This window comes from Malus domestica, chromosome 15 (genome assembly GCF_042453785.1).
Source record: "Malus domestica chromosome 15, GDT2T_hap1".
Lineage (NCBI taxonomy): Eukaryota > Viridiplantae > Streptophyta > Magnoliopsida > Rosales > Rosaceae > Malus > Malus domestica.
In genome coordinates this window covers 3,262,120-3,285,275 of record NC_091675.1, presented here as the reverse complement: position 1 = coordinate 3,285,275, position 23,156 = coordinate 3,262,120, and the positions used below count along the sequence as shown (strand labels likewise).

At 39.1% G+C, this 23,156-nt stretch overlaps 4 protein-coding genes and 1 long non-coding RNA gene across 6 annotated transcripts; 2 read left to right on the top strand and 3 right to left on the bottom strand.

Moving 5' to 3' along the window:
- The first annotated feature begins 2,870 nt into the window (after positions 1–2,870).
- On the top strand, positions 2,871–6,174 carry LOC103455754 (G-protein coupled receptor 1-like). Of its 2 annotated transcripts, NM_001293831.1 has the most exons (9): positions 2,995–3,177; positions 3,552–3,583; positions 3,687–3,856; positions 4,062–4,156; positions 4,738–4,839; positions 4,935–4,991; positions 5,202–5,345; positions 5,502–5,572; positions 5,725–5,830. In NM_001293831.1, exons 1-9 carry the CDS (start codon positions 2,995–2,997, stop codon positions 5,828–5,830), a joined length of 960 nt encoding a protein of 319 aa, NP_001280760.1. The 2 variants fall into 2 exon arrangements, with proteins under 2 accessions (XP_070668718.1, NP_001280760.1); XM_070812617.1 differs by lacking the exons at positions 4,738–4,839; positions 4,935–4,991 and having other exon boundaries at positions 2,871–3,177; positions 5,725–6,174.
- On the bottom strand, positions 2,998–3,633 carry LOC139192322 (uncharacterized). Its single transcript, XR_011576392.1, has 2 exons — positions 3,409–3,633; positions 2,998–3,218 (listed from the first exon to the last, which is right to left on the bottom strand). It is a non-coding gene; the product is annotated as an uncharacterized lncRNA (long non-coding RNA).
- A 529-nt stretch (positions 6,175–6,703) lies between the features above and the next one.
- Positions 6,704–7,766, bottom strand: LOC103455755 (copper transporter 5.1). The gene has a single exon (XM_008395343.4). The coding sequence runs from the start codon at positions 7,326–7,328 to the stop codon at positions 6,870–6,872; it is 459 nt and encodes a 152-aa protein (XP_008393565.1). The 5' UTR covers positions 7,329–7,766; the 3' UTR covers positions 6,704–6,869.
- A 1,952-nt stretch (positions 7,767–9,718) lies between these two features.
- LOC103455756 (uncharacterized) lies at positions 9,719–12,958 on the bottom strand. The gene has a single exon (XM_008395344.4). It carries the CDS (start codon positions 10,454–10,456, stop codon positions 10,040–10,042), a length of 417 nt encoding a protein of 138 aa, XP_008393566.1. The 5' UTR covers positions 10,457–12,958; the 3' UTR covers positions 9,719–10,039.
- Positions 12,959–13,758: 800 nt separating this feature from the next.
- On the top strand, positions 13,759–22,746 carry LOC103455759 (pentatricopeptide repeat-containing protein At4g33170-like). The gene is made up of 7 exons (XM_070814531.1): positions 13,759–14,007; positions 14,631–15,489; positions 15,745–16,192; positions 16,291–16,361; positions 16,861–16,985; positions 17,504–17,804; positions 19,568–22,746. The coding sequence occupies exons 2-7, from the start codon at positions 14,716–14,718 to the stop codon at positions 22,688–22,690; spliced, it is 4,842 nt and encodes a 1,613-aa protein (XP_070670632.1). The 5' UTR covers positions 13,759–14,007; positions 14,631–14,715; the 3' UTR covers positions 22,691–22,746.
- Positions 22,747–23,156: the final 410 nt, after the last annotated feature.

Sequence of the window (23,156 nt, the reverse complement as noted above, 5' to 3'; positions counted from 1 at the left end):
AAATTTTACACGTAGCGTGTGTCTAAACAAAAATCGAAATAGTTGGAAAAGTCATCAAACAGGACACGTGTCAACACCTGGCAGAAACGACTTATTTCATCTGGAATATTATATTCAAAATTAGGCCTTGGAAAATTCTATAAATACAAGCCTATTTCATTCATTTGAGGGGGAACTAATTCATATGACACCTTGAAGCTCTGAAGCTCTAAAACTCCGAAGCTCTCAAGCATCCAGGTTCCGGAAGAATCAAGAAAGCCTTCTTCGTTCTTCGTTCATCGTTCTTCCAAGATCAAGCCCCGACGACCCTTGAAGAAAGTGTTCTTCGTTCATCGTTCTTCCAAGATCAAGCCCCAACGGCCCTTTGGATCAACAATCATCCACCAATTCAAGATCAAGCCCCGACGGCCTTTGAAGAAAGTGTTATTCGTTCTTCGTTCATCGTTCTTCCAAGATCAAGCCCCGACGGCCCTTGGATCAACCATCCACCAATTCAAGATCAAGCCTCGACGGCCCTTGAAGAAAGCACCATCGTTCATCATCCGCTCATCCAAGATCAAGCCCCAACGGCCCTTTGGATCAACAACGTCGACAAATCCACACATCCAACCGTTCTTCAAGATCAAGCCCAAAAGCCCTTGAAGATCCGTTCATCACTGTTCTTCAAGATCAAGCCCAAAAGCCCTTGGAGATCCGTTCGTCACTGTTCTTCAAAGATCAAGCCCAAAAGCCCATTTGAAGATCCGCTCAAATCCACCTTCAAGATCAAGTCCACGGCCCTTGAAGAACGTTCATCCTTAGATCAAGCCCAACGGCCCATTGGATCAATCACACATCCACAAATACACACCTTACGGAGATCGAATCAGAGGATCAAATTAGAGAGAGATTGTAACCCAAAATCTTCAAATACATAATATTTGTTTGTGCGCGTCGTTTCTTGTCTCTTTCGTTTCAGGAATTTTCCGTGTTCACACAAACATTCAAATATCAAGTAATGAGACAAAACTTTTCGACGGTTATAAACGAAAAATCACGATTTAACGGTTATTTTAACTCCGATTTTGATGATTTTTTACAGCTACACTCCTTGACCCTATATGAATACAATGAATGAATTCGATCTTCAATTTAAAATATTTACATTAGTGGATACCACAAAATCTTATGTTATACTTAATGAAAGTAAGAATAAACTCTTTAGTGTTAGTGGATCTATTTTTTTTATGAGATACGCATTCTACGAAACTATTTTCAATGATCTAACCGTCATACTTGTTTGTATATGCTTCGAGATCGCATACGCCAAAAATTGCAAAAAACAAACATTTAAAGATTAAGTAATGGGATAAAACTTTTCGACGGTTATAAACGAAAAATCACAATTTAACGGCTATTTTAACTCCGATTTTGATGATTTTTTACAACTACACTCCTTGACCCTATATGAATACAATGAATGAATTCGATCTTCAATTTAAAATATTTACACAAGTGGATATCACAAAATCTTATGTTATACTTAATGAAAGTACGAATAAACACACTAGTGGGTCACTTTCATTAAGCTTTGAGTTCCATTGGTAATGTTTAAACTTTTGAGAAAGGCTTCACAACATTGAAAACAAAAACGCTTTCATTTTGCATATCCTTGCACATAATATTTGTAATAGATTAGTAGTGTATAGATATATTTTTTATGAGGCTCTTATTTTCGAGTGTAGATGTAGTACTTAAACGACAAATGTGTTTTAATGTTTTGAAGTAATATTGATGTGACAATGTGTGGTATGTGCAAATTTAAGAAAAAAAAAATTTTTCGTAACGGGTCATAACGGGTGTGACACGACACGACCCGTTAAGATAACAGGTGTTACACGAAAACGACACGAACACGACTGACACGACACGTTCCAAATAATAAACTATCATAAATACGCAATGAAGTCAACTCGTTGAAAAATTTATGCACATGTGTCAAACTTTAGTTTGTGGTTTGCTATAAAAAAAAATGCTATTTTTTTTTTTCACAAACTATAATTAAATTAATGATCCATCTGGTTGGATTAAGGAAATAAAACACTTGATTGAGAATAGACAGAAACCTAATCAGGAATTTTAACAACTGCCCCAAACAATTCCTTGCTTGAAAACGGTCCATCTCCAAGTGGGACCCTAACTTCAATATTTTTTAGTATTTACTATAACATTAGTTAGAAATTATCTTGGGTTTCCTTCAGAAGGCAGGAATATACTTTTGAGAACTAAATTGAAGAATTGGTTAACGACCAGTTGAGATGACAAACAAAGTTTGAGTGTATATATTCCCTTTCAGAGGTCTAAAATGGTGAAATCTCGGGTTCGTTTGAATATATTTTATTATAAGAAATACTTCTGCTCATAAATATTTTTTCTATAAATATTTAAGAAAAAAAACTCGTTAAAATGTTTATTAAACTTTCAAGTGATTCCCTAACAAGCATCTAATAGATGTTTTTCATGGAAAAGTAATTTTTCCAGAAGCAATTCTATAATTTGTAAGTGCTTTTAGTTTTTTGGAAACGCAATTAGAAAGTGTTTTAGTCTTTCTAAAATCAATTCAAACAAAATTATTAAAAATAATTATGCATGAGCTTTTTAGTTGGATTGGACCACGTTTTTGTTAAATGTTGTCTGCCTATAACTTTTTCTATCAAACAATATTATAAAATATTTTTATTTTAATATAATACTTTTAGTCGTTATAAAAACAATTTAATGGGCCTCAAACATGAACAGAATACAATTCAAATTGACAGATTTGCCAACGGGAATCATGTTGGATACAAATCATTACGGGTCTAAATTTGTAATTAAACACGTAAAAAACAAGTCATTTCCTTCGTCTGTCACGCGGAATTAATGCAGCAGACCCAAGAAGCGACCAAAACACAGTACGGAGCGTTTTGAAGTTTCTCTGAGGACGAGTATTTGAGACTCTATTGGCGCGATCAAATGGGGGAGACGGGGCAAGTCGCCGGAGGTCTGACGGCGTACGATCGCGAAGTCTTGACGGCAGTTAACGCCGGAGCGGCGAGCCTATCGTTCGTCGGGTCGGGGTTCATCGTCCTCTGCTACGTCCTCTTCAAAGAGCTCCGCAAGTTCTCCTTCAAGCTCGTCTTCTACCTCGCGCTCTCCGTGCGTCCTCTCTCTCTCTCTCTCTCTCTCTCTTAACTTTGCTGAAAAATGATAAGAATTGATTGCGTCGTTAGATCTAATTGCTCGATTTCCGGTGGCGGGGTGGGTTCTATTTCTGCAAACTTGTAAAAACTCGGAAATTGAACAAAAATCTACAAAATTTTGGATTTAATTTTTAGTTGAAAAGCGCTAGAAAATTTTGAAGCTCTTGGCTTTGTATAGTGGATTTACCTTGATGACTTGAGCTTGAAGGATTCAAGATAAATTAGGGTTTAGGGCTTTGTTGTTCTTCAGTGTTTAACTTAAATTTTGAAGAAAATGGGAGTAAAAAAAAAGGTTGGAAATTTTATTGCTATTGTTATTTTGGAATGCAGGATATGCTTTGTAGCTTCTTCAGCATGGTTGGGTAAGCTCACTTTTCCCTCCCAGACAAGTGCATTTGGATAATGCCACAATTTTATCTGATTCGGGTTCTAAGCGATTATAAAGTAAGTTGCTTTCGTGCGCAGGGATCCATCCAGAGGATTTTTCTGTTACTTGCACGGCTACAGTACTCATTTCTTCTATGTAGCGTCTTTCTTATGGACTACCACGATCGCTTTTACACTCCACCGCACAGTTGTTAGACACAAAACTGATGTTGAAGATATGGAGGCAATGTTTCATTTGTATGTTTGGGGTATGACCTTTTTACCTGTTGCCAAAAGATCTCTCTTTTTACTTTTAGTGATGTAAAGTTAGCTTCTTCTTCTGTTCCTCCGATGAGAGATAGAATAATGGTTTTAGAAAAAGGAGTTATTTTCTATATGATAAATTTGGTTTTCGTTATGTATAATTTGTGAGGCTCATTAGAATTCATTTGCTTCTTTTTCTCCTCTTCACAGGGACTTCATTAGTTGTGACAGTTGTGCGCTCTATTGGGAATAACCATAGCCACCTAGGTACATGGTGTTGGTCACAATCAGGGCGTACTGGAAAGGTAAGGACATAGTACCTATTAGTTGAAATGTTTTAGTTTCCTAGGCCATTGGAATTTCTAGAATTCTTTTGTAAAAAAGTTGGTCGTGTGCTTATTTTGTAGTGCACCGTGCTTTATGAAAAATAGAGGGGAATTGAAGATTTTTTTATGATGTCTAGGAGAAAATTTGGAATGTGGAAGCTGCTGTCATCGATGCTGTATTTATCGATTTGTTGGCAAGATACCATAACTTTAGATTAAAAATGTAAAATTGTTAATGGAGTAAAATCTATGCCCTACTCATGGTGTAACTGCATGAACAGCAATCTCTACACGGAGACTAAGTTGATCATGAAGATTTATCAATGTTTTAATATGTCATAGTTCTAAATTTTGATAGCTGTATTTCATTAATTCTTGATATATGTGTTGTAGATTCTAAACAAGTTTTATCTTTACAAATCTAAGCATCATTTGTATTAGAATTTAGAACTACCTCAAGTCATTATTACACAATCCGCTCATTTGGAGTTCTGACTATAGCTTCGTGATGTAATTAAGTTTTCTTCTCTGTGCTCTAATTTTTCCACCCATTTTTACAGGCGCTTCACCTTGTAACATTTTATATGCCACTTTGGGGTGCAATTCTTTACAATGGTTTTACATATTTTCAAGTGATAAGCATGCTGAAGAATGCGAGACGTGTATGTATTCTCGCTTGCATTTATTTTTTTCGAACAAATAATTTCCACTCACTTTTACACTTGTTGAGATCATTATTCTGGTTTGGAAATTATAGATGGCAGCTGGCATGTCAGATCGGACTTACCAATCAGATTCTAGAGCAGAAATGAAGGTATTTTGTGCTGCAACTGGTTTCCTGGGGTCAGACTCAGACTGAGTTCGTATATATAGGCACAGAAATGTGGAAGTTTTATATTTATGATGTTTTAGCGGTCTCATGTTTCATGTACGTTAGATTGTTTAACTGTACATTCAATAGTTTCTCTTTAAAAAAGAGTACCTTCAACTGTTCATCTTAATTGTATTCCATTGCTTTCAACAGGCTTTGAACCGGTGGGGGTACTATCCGCTCATCCTGATAGGATCATGGGCTTTTAGCACAATCAACCGCATTCATGACTTTATTGAACCAAGTCATAAAATATTTTGGCTCTCAGTTCTTGATGTTGGGACAGCTGCACTCATGGTAACTTACTAATTTTCTACGGCAAGTTAGTTTCTTTTTTTTTGGTACAATGGTCAATTCATGTTTCGAAGAACATTGTTCGTATCTAAATGGGTTCTAGTTTATTAGTTTTTTTATTATCCTGATGAAAATTTATTACTTTTATACTTGTTACAGGGCCTGTTCAACTCCATAGCCTATGGCTTGAACTCCTCAGTGCGACGGGCAATATATGAAAGATTGGATTTGTAAGCCACAGTTGCTTTGTGTTTTTTTCCAATATCAATCTCTCAATACTTAAGATCGGATTTTATTGCGATCACTATTGTTGAGCTTTAGATATCGGGTTTAGGATGCATTATTCTTACTTAAGTGAATGGTTGTGTTTGTAAACCATTAGGTTCTGGCCAGACAGGCTTAAAAGATGGTTCCCCAACAGTTCAAAGTTTAGGAACCAACAGCAAGAGAGTGAACTAGTGGCGCTGACAAATGAAGATGAGCACTAGCCAGTTGGACATATTTTGACTCGCCCATTTTTTCGACATTATCCCATTAACTTAACCGAGGATGGATGAACGGAAGAGGAACGAACAGAGCGAAGTACATCAGTGCAGAGAGTCGATTGCGCTCCTCCTCTCCACGGTAATTCCGATGTGACTAACATCTTCAAATTCTACTTGTTCCATACTGAGACTGATTGAAATTGTTGTGGTAGACGGGTTGGTTAGAGATGGTTTGGTGTAGAAGTTGTGATTATGCAAAGGTGGCTTTGTCAAGTTTGTACATTTTATGTGTAGAGAGAAGTCCTGATTTGATCGCTTATTAGGAATTTCATAATGTTGTTCCCAAACTTTCTTGGCTTGTGTATTTGCATGTATTGTGACACATGGAGTTTCGCTTATTGACACGTGGAGTATCGCTTATGTAGAGAGAAGTCTTGATCCAAGGAAGGCTCAAGATTGACCTTGAGCCTTCGCTTGTATTATGACATATGGACGGACATGAAAAGGCATATCCTTTCTTGGCTTGTATTATAACACATGGAGTATTTGCTTGTATTGTGACACGTGGAGTGTCTGTTTGAATACTGGGTACTTCGAAAAATCTCTCCGGAAAACGTACTATAAACCCCGGTTGCGTGTGTTATTAACGACTTAGTTTCTGTTTGGGCTTCAGGCCCACTATTACCAAACGACAACAGAAACGACAACAGAAGGCCGAAAACAACAATTAAGCGCGACGTCTTCATCCCCCGCTAAAACCCGGAAAAACTGATCAAAACCCGCCGGCGCCAAAACCACAGCCCCGCCGAACGACGGCGTCGCCACCAACATCATCAGCACAGCCGATCTGAAAATTCAAATTTGAAAAGAAAAAGATGAACAAAATGAAAGCAGATCTGCCGACTTACCATTAAATACAAAGCAACGCATAAATTACAAACAACCACAATCATACAAGATCAGACAATTACATGTCGATAGAGACACATGGCTAATCCCTTCGAATCGTATCTAAAAAAATCCAAATCCACCCAAAAATTTTCTAAGCACACGCACACGGATTATCAGTCTCCACCACCGCACCCACCACGTCATCGTCCCCACTCCGAAACGCCAAGTAACCAATCGCCAGCCCCACAACGATGGCCACGAACACTCCGCCGTTAAACGACATGATCGCCAGCATAATCATGTACCCGATCGCCGAGTTGACTCCGAAAAGCACGCTCTCCGCCAGCCGCCACGCCGAGAACCTTCCTCCGGCACCGCCGAGCTTGGCGGCGAGCAGCGGGGTCCGGATCGGCGAGTCGGACTCCGATTTCGGGGAAGACGAGGAGGCTGCGCGCTTGATCCGCACCCGCAGATTCTCGAGGTACTGGTAGAAGGCCGGGACGATGAGGCAGGCGAGCAGCGTGAGGGAGTAGCTCGTCCACGTGTTGGTTTTCCACGAGTCAAAGAGGAGCGTGACCTGCCGGCTCCAGTAGAAGGTCATGTGCATCATCTTCTGCGATTTCTAGAGAGAGAAAGCGAGAGAGTTAAGAGAGAGAAAGTAGGAGCAGCAGAATTTTAAGGGGATTTTGGAGAAGAAAACTTGCGAGAGGCGTATGGGTAAGAAATTTACAAAAACAAAAATTATTGGATGGAAATTTCGATCCGTTTGGTGCGTAGTACAACTATATTGTTTGGTACCAACGTGCGTTGGATGTACCCTCGGAGTTGTTATTATTTACGGTTTTATCTCTGTGGGTATCTGGAGTCCGTTATTTTATTTTGCGCATGATTAGTGTCTCGATACATTGTAACAGTGGGGCCCCGCTAAACATGGGTTAAAAACGAACCCCCAGCGAGAATGATTTTGACCGGTTGTTGTTTGTTTTTTCATTTTTCATTTATTGCAATATTTTGGTTGGAATTAGTTAATTAATTATGATATGGATTTGGGCTTGATGGCAATTTTGTCCTAAGCAAAAAACCCAAATTGCAGTACGAGGGTCGAAGATGCTTAAAGACTGTACTGCAGACGGTACACTTTACGGAACACCCCAAACAAGGGCCCAAAGTAGTTTCATTTCATCCTCTCTCTCTCTCTCTCTCTCTCTCTCTCTCTCTCTCTCTCCCCTAAGCAAAAACACCCAAATTGCAGTACGAGGGTCGAAGATGCTAAAAGACTGTACGAGGGTCGAAGATGCTAAAGACTGTACTGCAGACAGTACACTTTACGGAACACCCCCAACAAAGGCCCAAAGTAGTTTCATTTCATCCTCTCTCTCTCTCTCTCTCTCTCTCTCTCTCTCTCTCTCTAAATGCCAGTTTACTAATCCGTAATCAAATTAAATTGATCAGGAATTAAAATAAGGTAGAATCAGAATCAGATTCTTATTTGAGTTGTTTACTAAAACTATCTGGAATCGAAGTAGAAATGATGTTGAGTCCATATAATTTGTTTACTAATTCACTTCTATAGGAATGAAAACTAGGTTGATTACTGTATTGCCCTTACATAAATAAATTATTTTCATACTAATTAATTAAATTTATATAATAAAAATATGTAAATAGGTTTTATTTATTTATTAAAAGATGGCATAATGAGAGTTAAATGAAGGGCAATGTTGGGATAATCAGAAACAAGTGAGGACATAATTGGTAGGAGAAATTCATTCCAAATTCCTCAAGTGTCAAGGAATTGAAATACCTCCCTCATGTAGGGAGTCCAATTCCTCCAAAATTAGGAGTTGGATTCCTTAATGCGTGTGGATCCCACATGTATTTTGATTCTCTAAGATTACTTAAACAAAGATATATTCCGTAATCAAAATCTATTCCGTAAATTGATTCTGATTACAGGTGCATAAACGTGTCATAATAGACAAGAGAAAACAATTATACTTATGCATCTTATGCGAGTTAAATTTTATAATGAACTAACTATAATAATATCATTTAAATTCGTTTTTTTAGAGGAGAATCAATACGATTGTGTGGTAGGATTTTATGATTTGCACATGCGAGTTTGGTTGGTTCGATGCAATTATTTTCAAGGAATATCCACTATCCAAATCTTCCATCATGAAAAACAATACCTTAAGCAAAGCCGTAGACAAGGACAGCACTCCATCGTTTATCCTTCCATTTCAATGATGATTTCTTCCAACAAATCAAGGTTGGGGGCCCGCTAAGAGTGTCATTAGGATTTATTTTAGTCTTAAAATTGTATATTATTATGGAAAATAATGCTCCAAGCCTACATGAGTACAACCACCAATCCACCCGGCATCAGATGACCATGCTTAACTCGTACCCAATGACCATCAGTTCGTATATCGTTATCATCACATGACTTATTATAATCAAGGGACATGTTATCGATACATTTATTTTTATTTCTTATACATTCATTGTTAATTTATATCGTTTAACATTTTTTACCTCTTTCGATTCAACGATCATAAATTAATAGGGTGAATGAGAAGTAAAAAAAATATATATGAATAACTCATCCCTATAATCAAACATTGGATATAAAAAAGTAATTGAATGAAAACACGAGAAATAAGTACATAATTGTATACAAACCATCGACTCAAGAGCCTCAAATCACCATGTAACAAAACCGACCAAAATACTTACTTTGCTTGGCCACAGAACTTACACTCCAATGCACTCTCTTGTATCTTGTGATTCTAGTTTAATTACCAAAAACAAACAAAGTGTTTTTAAAATGATTAAAGACGTTTGTAAATAAAATGTTTTTTTTGTTTCCAAAAACATTTTAAGTGCTTTTTTAGGGTTCATTTGTATTTTTACTAAGAATTTTGTTCCACAAACATTTACATCAAAAACTATTTCAATCATTTTAAAAGCACTTACGCACATACTCTAATTATAAAATGTGAAAAAAGAAAATAACATATATGTAAAGGAACTTGGAGAAAGAAGTTGTACATGTAGATTTGATAATATTAATGAATACGAATGGAAAACTTGCTCTCTCCGTCCCTACTCAATCTCAATGTCTGTCAATTATCAGAACTAATCCACAACATTAATCAAAACAAAAACCACTTAAATCTAATTAATCGAGTCAAAAACTAAAAAATAAAAAATATTCTTACCGTATCAGTTGAACCAATCCCACTAATCTCATCACTAATCCTCATTATTAGTTTCTCAGTCAACTCCTAAACTCCATTAATCTTGCTTCTCGGGCAATCAATCTCCCTGCGCCTTCCCCACCGTCGCAAAGCAGCTCTTTGACCTCACCATCCCCGGCCGGCAGCCACCCAGTCTCTCCCTCCTCTGCGAATCCTTAGTCCGCCGCAACAGTTGCTTCATCGCGGATATAAGATATTCCGTCGGCTTCGCCGGAGGACTCGACATCCGGAACTCCTCGCAGAAGCTGACGTGCCGCTTCATCGCCTCCTCCGTGCTGATCTTCCTCGACGACCTCGAGTTCTCGTCCTTGATCGCCTCAGCGCAGAGCCCGCAAATCCACCGGTCCTGGTGCCTCTCCTTCACCGTCGCTACGTATGCCGGCGTGCACTCCTCCGTCAAACCGCAGCAGTAGCACTTCACCTCCACCTCCTCCTCGTCCGGCTCCGAAATCCGTTTCGCCTCCGCCGACTCCATAACAACAAATGCTCTCGATAGAAAAAAAAAATTGGGAATTTGAACAAGCAGCAATCAAACAATTTTAAAGTTTTAATTATGTAATTAATCAATGCGAAATTTGAAAGTTTGAAAATTTTCCTACGCGATTTTTTACGTTACGGCGAGATTATCTCAGAGACTTGAAAATTTTAATGTGAGAATTTGCAGAGTGGCTTGATTGGCTCTGCATTTATCGTGAACTGTTTCGGAGCCGAAACAGAACACTTTTCGGATTTGGACTCCGAAACCGAACACTTCTCGGGTTTGGATTCCTGATTTTTGGATTCCCAATTCCCGAATCAGTTTTGCGTGTTTTGGGGCGCGTTAAATTTCTCAGTGGATTTGGATTTCGGGTTCAGTTTCGGGCCTTTCGTATATGTTTCGTCAATTTGTTACTGCTTAGTTTCGGGGTAAATACTTGGGAAGGATGACATTAACTTCCAGCACCTGTATTCAAGGATTTCGTCCATCGATTTTCAATTTTAAATTCTATTTTAATTTGGGAGGTCAATTTCAAAGATCGTTTCTAATAAAACCCTAAATATAAACGTATCTATCCGCTAGTATTTTTTAACTCAACTCTTATCGTCGAAACATTATAATTAAAAAGCATATTTCAATTGTTGACTAGCTAGTTTTGTGTCACATCCGGCTCCAACCCCCACCACACTCTAGTTCCCCTCTACCGTAGCACGATATTATCTGTTTTGGGCCCCGACCACGTCCTCACAGTTTTGTTTCTGGGAACTTACATGAGAACTTCCCAGTGGGTCACATATCATGTGATTGCTCTCAGGCGATCTTGCTTAACTTCGGAATTCCGATGAAACCCGAAGCTAGTGAGCTCCCAAAATGCCTCGTGCTAGGTAGATATGAGAATATACATATAAAGCTTACAACATCCACTTCCCTGGATGATGTGAGATGTAACAATCCACCCCCTTAGGGAGCCGAAGTCCTCGTCGGCACACATTTGGTCAGGGATTAGCTATGATATCAAATTGTCACATCCTAACTCGAGCCCCCACCACATTCCGAGCTCAACTCCACCGTAGCACGATATTGTCCGTTTTGGGCCATGTCCATGCCCTCATGGTTTTGTTATCACCCATCATAGGATTGCCCTCACGCAATTTCGCTTAACTTTGGAGTTCTGATGGAACCCGAAGCTAGTGAGCTCCCAAAAGACCTTGTGCTATGTAGAGATGAGAATGTAAATATGAGGCTTACAAGATCCACTCCACTAGAAGATGTGGGATGTAACATTTTGTATCTTGATGTACTTGTCAAAATCCAAATACACCAATTATCATAAAATAAAAAACTAACCAGCTGACATTAATTACTTTTTATTTAGTTCTTTGATTATTTAGTTTAAAGACCATTCCAACAAATAAAATTATATATTAAAGCATAAAATAAGATTTGCCAACATGAATTTAAATTCAAGTACTTAGAGAATTAATAATTGATATTTTGATAATAAAAAGTTAGAAGCTGTACTCTAGAGATGACTATTTAGTACTCAACACTATAAGGGTGTGTTTGTTACACCGGACTGTCTCGGACTTGACTAGCTGCAGGGATTAAGCTGGATTGACTTAGACTAGATTAAACTGGACTAGCTTAGTGAAGCGTTTGGTGTAGTGTTAGACTAAAAAACATGATTATGAAAACCCATCCACAACAAAGCAACCATAAAAAATTTTCCCAAAATAAATTAAATTCACACAAAAATAATCAAAGTGGATTTTGCGAATAAGGATATAAAATGTACCAACAAGAACAAATAATGCTAAAGTTGTATACCAGATCAAGCAAAAATATACACATTTATACAAACTCAGCCAAATATATATGTGTGTGTGTGTATGCAAACCCAGTATATCGAACGATGCAATTGACCATTTCATCTTAAATTAGAAAGAACCCACCATTTTAAACACCATCACACTAAACAAAACATTTTCAAAAATATGAAATTTCATATTATATTTACCAAAAAAATAAGTAAATCTAAGAAAAATTAGGGAGGAGATCTGATGCATACAATTCTTGCATCTTTTTATCAATTTTTGGTGCCTAGATGGCCTCAACGGCCAACATCATCTGAATGTTAGCCTCCTTTTGAGACAGCCGAGTCGGTGATGCGGCGGTGGTAGCCATCGTTGAGACTTTGATAGAGAACGGGAGATAACCTTCAGAAGAGGAGTGGGTGGCGCCAACAACAATTTCACCCTCGGATCGAGCAGACCCATCGGTGGGTGGTAATCGAATTTTGGAATTTAGGTGGTGGGTGGGGTTGTTAGTGCAAAGATAGAGCAAGGGAGAGAGAGGAATATTCGTGCGGGGAAGGATTGTGAGGATTTGACGGCAAGGTCATGGAGCAAGAAGAGGACACGATGCGAGCAGATGAAGCAGACGACACGAAAAGTGAAGGTCTTAGCAGTCCACTTCATTTTGGAGGGTCTAGCTAAGACTCTATAGCGAGCTCTCTAGCCGGGATGAGTCCCACCTAATCCCACTAATATTAGTCCTTGTGATCAACAAACACAATATTGCACTAACTTTTAGTCCAGTCTAGTTCAGTCATACTTAGTGAGGGCAAACAAACGCCTCCTAACTCGACTAGAAAATGACAAAAATAAATGGGTTTCAGTTGACTATAATTATGCTCAAATCATAATCGCATCAACTAGTTTTGGGTCAACTCAAATATAACACGCTAAAATAGAACTTAGTTTCATCATTTCTTTATCATGTAACGTGTTAAAATCGTGGAGTGTTGGATCTGAAATAAACAACATAGTTTATAATCAATCAGGTTAATCATCAAAATGTGACTCAGTGTTTAGGAACGAATTTCAATATTTATTTCACAATGCACTCCTAAACCACCAACTAGTCAATTTTTCATAAAAAAAATAATTTTGTCGGGTTAATCTCATGTATCGTGTCAACACGAACCCAACAACCAAACGCGAATTGCCAAGTCTCTTGAAAAAAAAGTCCTAACCATTTTTCAAAATTGACACTAACAATAAAGAAAAAAAAAATACTAAAATACAGAGCTAAAAAAGTTGTGCTCATCCCCTCCTCCGAATCCCAATTACGTCAAATAAATATTAAAATAAAAGCAATAATGCGTACAATTTGGACAGAGATAGAGAGAGGAAGTGGAGAGAGAGAGGTCAAATCGAGTGGCGAAGGGTTTGGGTTGTCCTTTCCAAGTTTCTGTGGTGGTGGAAGTGGTGATATTTCTAATTAGCCCTTTTCTTTTCCTCTTCTATCTTTCTAGCCCACAGAGGGTTTCAAACAAAAACACAGAGAGGAGAGAGAAACTAGAGAGAGAGAGAGAGGTAGCCTTGAAAGCTTGAAGATAATACAGGAGACACAGCTCTCCAAGCTCTCCGTACAAAACCCCCAAATCTTCGATTCTCTCTCTCTCTCTCTCTCGAACTTTCTCTCTCCTCTTTTTTTTAGTTGGTGTAATCTTTAGCCGATGGATCCCTTCGATTTGGTACGAAAAGGTATACTCTTGCTACTTCATTCAATCGGATCTTGAGCTTCTTCTGTTCAATTTTGCAGCTTTATTGTTTTCGTTTCTCTAATTATTATTTTATTTTTATATTTAATGGCGTTGAATTTGTTGAGATCTATTGAATTTGGTTGCTTGAGTCATTAGGGATTTGGTTGCTTGAGTAATTAAGTAGTCATGATTTATTGTTTATTTTTAAATCTTGATTTTTGTCTAGATTTTGCAGTGGAAAATGGTAGTAGTGTCCAAATCAGGTCTTAATTAATTGAGCTTTGGATACAATTAATGTCTGAGATTTTATTTTTTGTGTTATACTGTGGCTCTGAAAATTGAACTTTTTTGTTTGATTTTTTAATCAAATTGAATTTAGGGGTTTAAGCATGTTTTTCTGAACAATAATTTAGGTTTGTTGTATATTTGAAAATGGTGATATATGTATGATTTAATTCTTAAAAGAAGTAGATTTTCTCTTCCTGTTTTGATATTATTCTCGATTGCTTTATAGCTTAACTTTTCGCAGAGTGTGACGGACTCGCTGAATTGCGAGTTGGTTTTCAGGAAGGGGAAGTTTGGGGTCAATGGACTAATTATAACACTTGATGGACGGTTTTGCAGGGTTTGGTTGAAGCTTAATGTAAATCAAGTTGATTTTTTATTCAAAGCTGTTGTAGACTTCTAGTTATTTCCATTTCCGTAAATAATGAGCTTGTCCAAGAAAGGATCCTTTACCAACGACACCAAACTAAGCACTGCAAACAAGGCAACTGCATTGAATCCCAATGCAGCAGAGTTTGTTCCCTTTTCCCTCAGATCCCCGTCATCTGGAAGCACCAGCGCAGCTCAGGCCACAACAAAGTTTTCTTCTTCTGGAACATTTGGAAAAGCAGTACTAGATCGAACAGAATCTTCCACATCAAATAATTCCGATGATGAGGCGCACCAATATTGGCGCCACCAGCTCCCTGATGATATTACCCCTGACTTTAAGGTCATGGGAGAAGATGAGTCGCAAGGCCTTGGGAACCTCTCTTTAGCGGGTTTGTCCTTACACGAAGATGTTGAAGCAACACGGTTTCCTGCCTCTACGGGCAGTGGATACTTATTAAACGAGTCACATATTAATGGCAATAGCTTTTCTGAAAAGTTGAGAGCTTCTGCACCTCCCTTTGGGGGGGAGGATCTTTCATCGGCCAGTTTCCTTCATATGTCACCTAAGCCTTGGGATAAGCAGATTCTGAACAGCAATCAGTTTGTCAGCAATGGTCAGGAGGAGTATCCGTATGATGGCATGTCTAGACACGGGTTCATGAATGATATGTTGGGTGAGCATGCAATCGTGGAAGGTGCGGATATTAACCCTGCTGAGTTTTTGGCTTCACAGTTCCCCGGCTTTTCTGCTCAGAGCCTTGCTGAAGTTTACTTTGCCAATGGTTGTGACTTGAACCTGACTGTTGAGATGTTAACTCAGTTGGAGGTATGCTTGTGTCTGTTAGTCGAATTGAAGAATAAGTTTTCGGCCTCGAATCAATGCAGCTTGCATGCCTTCTGTTACATTGGATTGTTGTCAATTAATAGTTCTCTTTAAAGTTAAATATTGTGTTTTTCAAAAAATCCAGTCTAAGAAAACATGTTTATGAAACTGTTCATGCTAATTCTGTATATACTATATATCCTTTTCATTGTGTGTGAGTTGAAGTGTTTGATGCGATATTTTTGTTTTGAATTGTAGCTTCAAGTTGATGGTGGTTTTAATGAGAATCTGAACTCAAAGACCTTGTCAGTTCCCGATCTTAGCTCAATGGACTTCCCTGCACTTACACCAACAGATGGTCAGCATGGTCATTCAAAATATGCCGGAGATGATGATTTCCAAAGCGGCAATCCTTATCGATCTTCTGACAAGGACAACATGCTTTTGTTCAAGTCTAGCTCATCAATTCCTACTAGAGGTGCAATAGATTTTGCTTCAGCTGTCAGGAAATTGGCGACCCAGGATTCTGGATGGAAGTATGAGAGAAACGGTTCTGCTGATGCTGCTATTGGCTCAAGCAGACGTTCCCAGCTTTTGAATAGCACTTACAGTACTGGACATGGAAGAGGCATGTACAGCGACAGGTCACAGAATCGTGGTTCACCTCGGACTGCGCCTGTTTGGCTTGAAACTGGAGATGCAGTTGGTAATGTCCCTTGGTCAACCAAATTACTTCTGTTTATGTCTATTTAGTTATGGACATCCCTCCCGATCTATATGTTTTTAACATTGTTGAGGTGACAGCAAATATGTATTCTGATCTGCGGGATGAAGCTCGGGACCATGCACGCCTACGTAATGCATACTTTGAGCAGGTTTGTACTCGATGTTCTTAAATGGTCTGTTTCTGTAAACGCGAGTCCCTTTCTGCCACATCCTTCTTACTTTACGTTAACAGTGAAGCCTTAAATTGGTTAAAAATTGTGTTGGTGCGGCATATGGACATCTTGGTAGATTTAATTTTCTATTGTGATTTGAGTTGACCAGCAATGCTGTTTGGCTAAGTTCGATGTCAACATTGAAAATCAAAATATGTGGCCAAGAAACAAACCACAGCAGCACATGGGGGGTGTGCACCTTCCATGGGTTTGAAACAAATGTGTATATAACCGATAGGTATTTGTAGGAGTGTTTTTCCTACGTGATACTGTCATGCCGGCATGGCACTGCAGTTTCATGTTTTTCCTTTCTACTATGCATGTTGAATGTTGAGCCACATAAGATTTGTGGGTTCACTCCAATCCCTGCTACTAATTTTTCACATAAAGTTGCTGTGAAACCAAATTTACCCTGATTGTTCCTATTAATAAACAGGCACGGCAAGCATACCTTGTTGGAAACAAGGCTCTAGCAAAGGAGCTGAGCGTTAAAGGACAGCTGCACAACATGCATATGAAGGAAGCTCATGAAAAAGCTCAAGAGTCTATATATCGTCAGAGGTTTGTTATCCCCCACTGTTTGTGGTTCCTCTGGGCAGAGGATGCCCTGAGTATTAATTTTGTCGTTTGGATAAGATTGAAATTTTAGGGAATATATGAATATCGTGTTTGACATTTTACCTCTCCCATAAATGGGGGTAAGGCTAGCCGACATTCACCTCTCCCAGACCCTGCGTAAAGCGGGAGCCTTGTGCACTGGGTACGACCTTTTATATGAATATCGTGTTTGACATTTTACCACCTCCTGAATTTGGAGTTATTTTGATCTGAGAATGGTTCTTAGCATCGATGTTCTGTGTTTGTATGAGACAACTTGAACAAGGGTCTCGACGAGTAGAGTGCTACTTACTCATACTGAGCATGAGTTGATAACGGAGTTAACCCTGTTGACCAATTTCCTCATTCAACGTCAACGACCTTAGTTTTCATGTTTATTTCTTGTTTTTTGGTAAGTTAATTGGTTGTCTTTTTTTTTTTTTTTTTTTTTTCTTCTTGCGTACCGTTTTCTGAAAACACAGGAACCCAGTTTCTCCAGAGATGCAGGGCAATGGGAGGTCACAAGAGAGGATGATAGACCTGCACGGGCTGCATGTAAGTGAAGCCCTTCATGTCCTGAAGCACGAGCTGAGCGTGTTGAGGAACGCTGCCAGAGCAGGAGAGCCTGGTATTCTGGTTTATATATGTGTGGGAACTGGCCACCACACCAGGGGCTCTCGCACACCGGCAAGGCTCCCAATAGCTGTACAGCGATACCTACTCGAAGAAGAAGGCATTGACTACACTGAACCACAGCCAGGGCTGCTCCGAATTCTGTTATACTGAGCCACGAAGATGACGTGTGAGGTATAGTTTTTTAGCACAGCACAGTCCGTGAAGCCGTAGTCGTCATAGCGATTCTTGTATCTGTACATGGGAAGAAAACAAGTTTAGTCCAAGTCTGAAAAACGAAAAAAACAAAACAACAAAGAGAAGGATCGGAAATTTAGAGGGAAAAATTCCGACAAAACGAAAAGAAAAAAAAAAAAGTTGGAGTAGTTGATCGAGGGATTACGTTTTCTGTAGCCAAAATGATCCTAAATCTTTTGCCTTTTTTGTATCTTAAAATTTTATTTCTTTGTTAAATTCCTTTTTGATCCTCAGATGTAACTGATAGAATTGAATTACATGATAGAACAATTCACCTTGCCAGTTATACCCTGTGCCATTCTGAATGAAACTACATGTTTCCCCATCGATCTGGAGCGGTTTTTTAATTTCCCTTTTCCGGTTCCTTTCCCGGCTTACCGGAGTTCGACCGGCTTCGTCAGCTATGTACCTCTTGACAAGCGAAATCTTCACATCCTTTCTAAGGCATTTTTTATTCCTTTTCACTTGGAAGTGAAATGTCTTATATTCGAATCTCGTGGATGGCGAAATCGACACCAAATTAGGCTGTCTATTGAGTGGCTTAACCAAATTTCTTTTTTTTTAGTGTGAAAATATTGATGTATCAAAAAAAAAAAAAACAACAAAACAACCAAGCTCTAAAGTTTTAAGTTGTGACACAACCATACCTCCAATGAAATTAACTGATGCTAGCAAGTAAATCGACAATAAGTCGTATGCAAATTATGGTTTAGGCCATCACCAACCGAAGGGTTCAGAGGGTCAAAAGGTCGAAAATAGTCCGAAAACTGTTTTCAACCTAGGGTTAGGCCATATAGCTTGTGGGCCCCACGAAATCTGAAAGGGCCAAAGGGCCAACCGATTGGCCCAATCCAGCCAGCCCTAGGCTAGGCCAGAAATTCTAGCATTCTTGTCAGCTAACCGTTATTTTTGAATTTTTTTTTTACAGTTTTTTATTTTATTTTATTTTTTACACAATTTTTTTCCTATAACTTCTATTTTACAAAATTTGTTTTATATTTTTTTTCTAAATTATGTTTCATATATTTTTTAAATTCTATTTTTTTTCCTATAACTTCCTAAGCCATTATACAACATTAAATTAAATTAAGTAACATGAAACAACATTATACAACATAAAACTTAAACGCATACTCCATGTGACGTCACTTAGCCGTTGAATTTGAATTTAAGTTGTAGTTTTTAAATAATAAATTATGTTTGGCCCTATGACCCTCAGTTGGAGACGGTTTTTTGTGACAGGGCTAAAACGAGCTCTATGGCCCTTTGGCTCTTGGTTGGAGACGGAGACAAATATGACCCGATACTGTTAATTAAAATATTAATTTCTTAGAGTGTTAGAGGGCTAAAACTAATCATCTAGGCAGCCTTCGGTTGGAGATAACCTTAGTGCTTCTTTATTGTTGGTGAGTGTTTGAGTTTTATTTTGAGTGCTGCTATTCTCACTCTTTTGTCTTATTTTCCATTCCCTTTAAATTTAAATTAAGACAATAAAATGAATCTAACAGTCAGAGTTTGTAACTTGTATGCAAATGAGTTAGTCCGGTTGGTCATGAGATATGCGCTTGCTCCTCTTGCACTTGATTTCGAAATCTCTAAGTAGGTGATGGGATATGTTTGTCTTATTTTCCCTTCCCTTTTTATTTGTGCATATGTTCGTGAAATAAATACTTTAGACACCTCTGAGTTATGTCTTCCGAAGTACAAATACCAGAATCTTGAGTTTCGGAGGGAAAACCAGACAATGCAACCAAGTAACGATAATGCAATTGCAACCCCACCTCCGTCCCAAATCCATTTCCCTCCTCACCAATTCTCCACACCCACTATCTCTCTTCTCTCTCTTCGCCTTCTCTTCTCTTTCCACTCCCCTCTCTCACTCCTCTCCCATCTCCCCGTCTTCTTCTTCCTCCTCTCAATGGTTCTCCGTCCTCCGCGCTGCCATTGCCGCCGCAGACTTGCCGCTCGGGAAGCGCGTTCACGCGCTGATTATAACCTCCGGCGACGACCCGGGTCATTTCTTGACCAACAACCTCATCACCATGTATTCCAAATGCCGGTGTCTGTCAACCGCACGCCGCGTGTTCGATAAAATGCCCGGCCGAGACCTTGTCTCATGGAACTCCATTCTAGCGGCCTATGCGCAGGCTGCGGGCTCTGATGCTGACAATGTTCAAGTGGGTCTTGGCCTTTTCCGGCGTCTTCGTGAATCTGTTGTTTTTACCAGTCGGCTCACTTTGGCGCCGGTTTTGAAGCTGTGTTTGCTCTCAGGGCATGTTTGGGCTTCGGAGGCGGTTCATGGGTATGCTGTTAAGATTGGATTGGAGTGGGATGAGTTTGTTTCTGGTGCTCTTGTGAATATATATTCTAAACTCGGACGAATTAAGGCTGCCCGTGTGTTGTTTGATGGGATGATGGAAAGGGATGTGGTGTTGTGGAATACAATGCTTAAGGCATATGTGGAAATGGGTCTTGAGGAAGGACTTTCTTTCTTCTCTGCTTTTCATCGAAGTGGATTCCGTCCTGATGATGTTAGTGTGCGCTCTGTTCTCAGTGGGATTGACAGAATTGATTATTTTGAAGGCAAGAGGCACATGGAGCAGGTTCAAGCATATGCAATGAAATTGTTTTTGTATGATACTAAGTCGGAATCTTTGGACATATATTCGTGGAACAAGACATTGTCCGAGTATGTTAAAGCTGGTGAAAATTGGGCTGCTGTAGAATGTTTTATAGATATTGTAAGATCAAAAGTAGAGCTTGACAGTGTAACATTAGTTGTTATTCTGTCTGCGGTTGCAGGTGTAAATGACTTGGACTTGGGGAAACAGATTCATGGCATTGCTTTGAAATCACATTTTGATTCTGTTGTTTCTGTTGCAAATAGCCTTATCAACATGTATTCAAAGGCTGGTTCTGTTTATTCTTCAAGAAAAGTGTTCAATCGCATGAAAGAAGTGGACCTAATTTCCTGGAACTCGATGATATCATGTTGTGCACAAAGTGGTTTAGGAGAGGAAGCGGTAAACTTGTTTATGGGCTTATTACATGATGGTTTGAGACCTGATCAATTTACTGTTGCAAGTGTTTTAAGGGCTTGCTCCTCGCTTGAAGAAGGGTTGTCAGCCAGCAAACAGATTCATGTTCATGCTACAAAATCCGGCATTGTTGCTGACAGTTTTGTTTCGACGGCTCTTATTGATGTTTATTCTAGAAGTGGAAACATGGAGGATGCAGAGGTCCTCCTTGGAAACAAACTTAAATTCAATCTGGCGTCTTGGAATGCAATGATGTTCGGATACATAATGAGTAATGACTGTCACAAGGCATTGGACCTTATGAGGATGATGCACGAAGGTGGACACAGGCCGGATGAGATATCTTTAACAACTGCGGGTAAGGCTGCTAGTAGCCTGGTAGCTTTGGGACCGGGAAAGCAAATTCATGCTCATGCCATAAAAACAGGGTTTGTTTTGGATTTATGTGTTAACAGCGGAATTCTAGATATGTATATCAAATGTGGAGACATGGGAAGTGCACACACAGTTTTCAATTACATCCCTGCACCCGATGGTGTTGCATGGACAACTATGATCTCAGGATGTGTAGAAAATGGAGATGAAGTGCTCTCTCTTTCTATATACCATCAGATGAGGCAGTCACGAGTGGAGCCTGATGAATATACCTTTGCCACCCTTGTCAAAGCCAGCTCATGTTTGACAGCATTAGAACAGGGAAAACAGATACACGCTGATGCTATAAAGTTGGATTTTTCCTCGGACCCTTTTGTCGCGACATCACTTGTTGACATGTATGCCAAGTGTGGCAACATAGAAGATGCTTATCGTTTATTCAGGAGGATGGATGTTAGGAACGTCGCCCTGTGGAATGCCATGTTGGTCGGTTTAGCTCAGCACGGAAATGCTGAAGAAGCACTAAGCCTTTTCAGAGTCATGAAAATGAAGAACATCGAGCCTGATAGAGTTACTTTCATTGGAGTCCTTTCTGCTTGCAGCCATTCTGGTTTAGTTTCCGAAGCTTATGAGTATTTTTCTACAATGCAGAAAGATTACGGTGTTGAACCTGAGATTGAACACTACTCTTGCCTAGTTGATGCCCTTGGCCGTGCAGGTCGAGTCCAAGAGGCAGAAAAGCTGATAGCATCAATGCCCTTTGAAGCTTCTGCCTCAATGTATAGAGCCCTTCTAGGTGCTTGTAGAGTTAAAGGGGACACCGAAACTGGAAAACGAGTTGCAGCACAGCTCCTGGCCATGGAGCCATCTGACTCCTCCGCCTACGTGCTTTTATCCAACATCTATGCGGCTGCCAACCAATGGAATGTCGTAAATGATGCCAGAGCAATGATGCAGAAACAGAATGTAAAGAAAGAACCCGGTTTCAGCTGGATAGACGTGAAGAACAAGGTACATTTGTTTGTGGTAGACGATAAATCCCATCCACAAGCAGATGTCATACACGACAAGGTGGAGGAGATGATAAAGCGAATCGGGGAAGAAGGGTACGTCCCGGATACGGAGTTTGCACTGGTGGATGTGGAAGAAGAGGAGAAAGAGCGGTCTCTGTACTACCACAGTGAGAAGCTAGCAATAGCGTATGGACTCATAAGCACTCCTCCGTCGGCCGCCATTCGGGTGATAAAAAACCTGAGAGTTTGTGGAGATTGCCATAATGCAGTGAAATACATATCAAAGGTTTATCAGAGAGAGATTGTTTTGAGAGATGCAAATCGCTTCCATCGGTTCAAGGATGGAACTTGTTCTTGCGGTGATTACTGGTGACATTATAAATTCAAAATTCGTTTGTTTATCAATTAATTACAAGTTTTCTTTAAGTACTTTACGAACATTACATTTTAGGGTTTTGCAAATTCCGTACGACCACCTTCACTTCAAGCAAATTTCGTATGAAACCCGTACCATTCGAATTGTTTATTTTTTAAGTTCTTATTTATAGATTATCTTTACAAAAGATCAATTTATTTCAAAACCAATTGTATATTTTATTGTCACGATAAAATTTCTATGTTTTATTATTATTATTTTTTGAATAAACGATAATATCCATCAATGGGAGAGTGGGCTAAACTTCACAATGAGTTAGCAATAATGTTGTTTAAATTTGCTTTTAGCGAAAATCGAACCTAGACCTCTTACAAGTAAATAAGAATATCACTGGACCATCAATTTATGATTTTATAAACATAATGTCCATCAATTTCTTTGAACTCAATTATATACCTCAAAC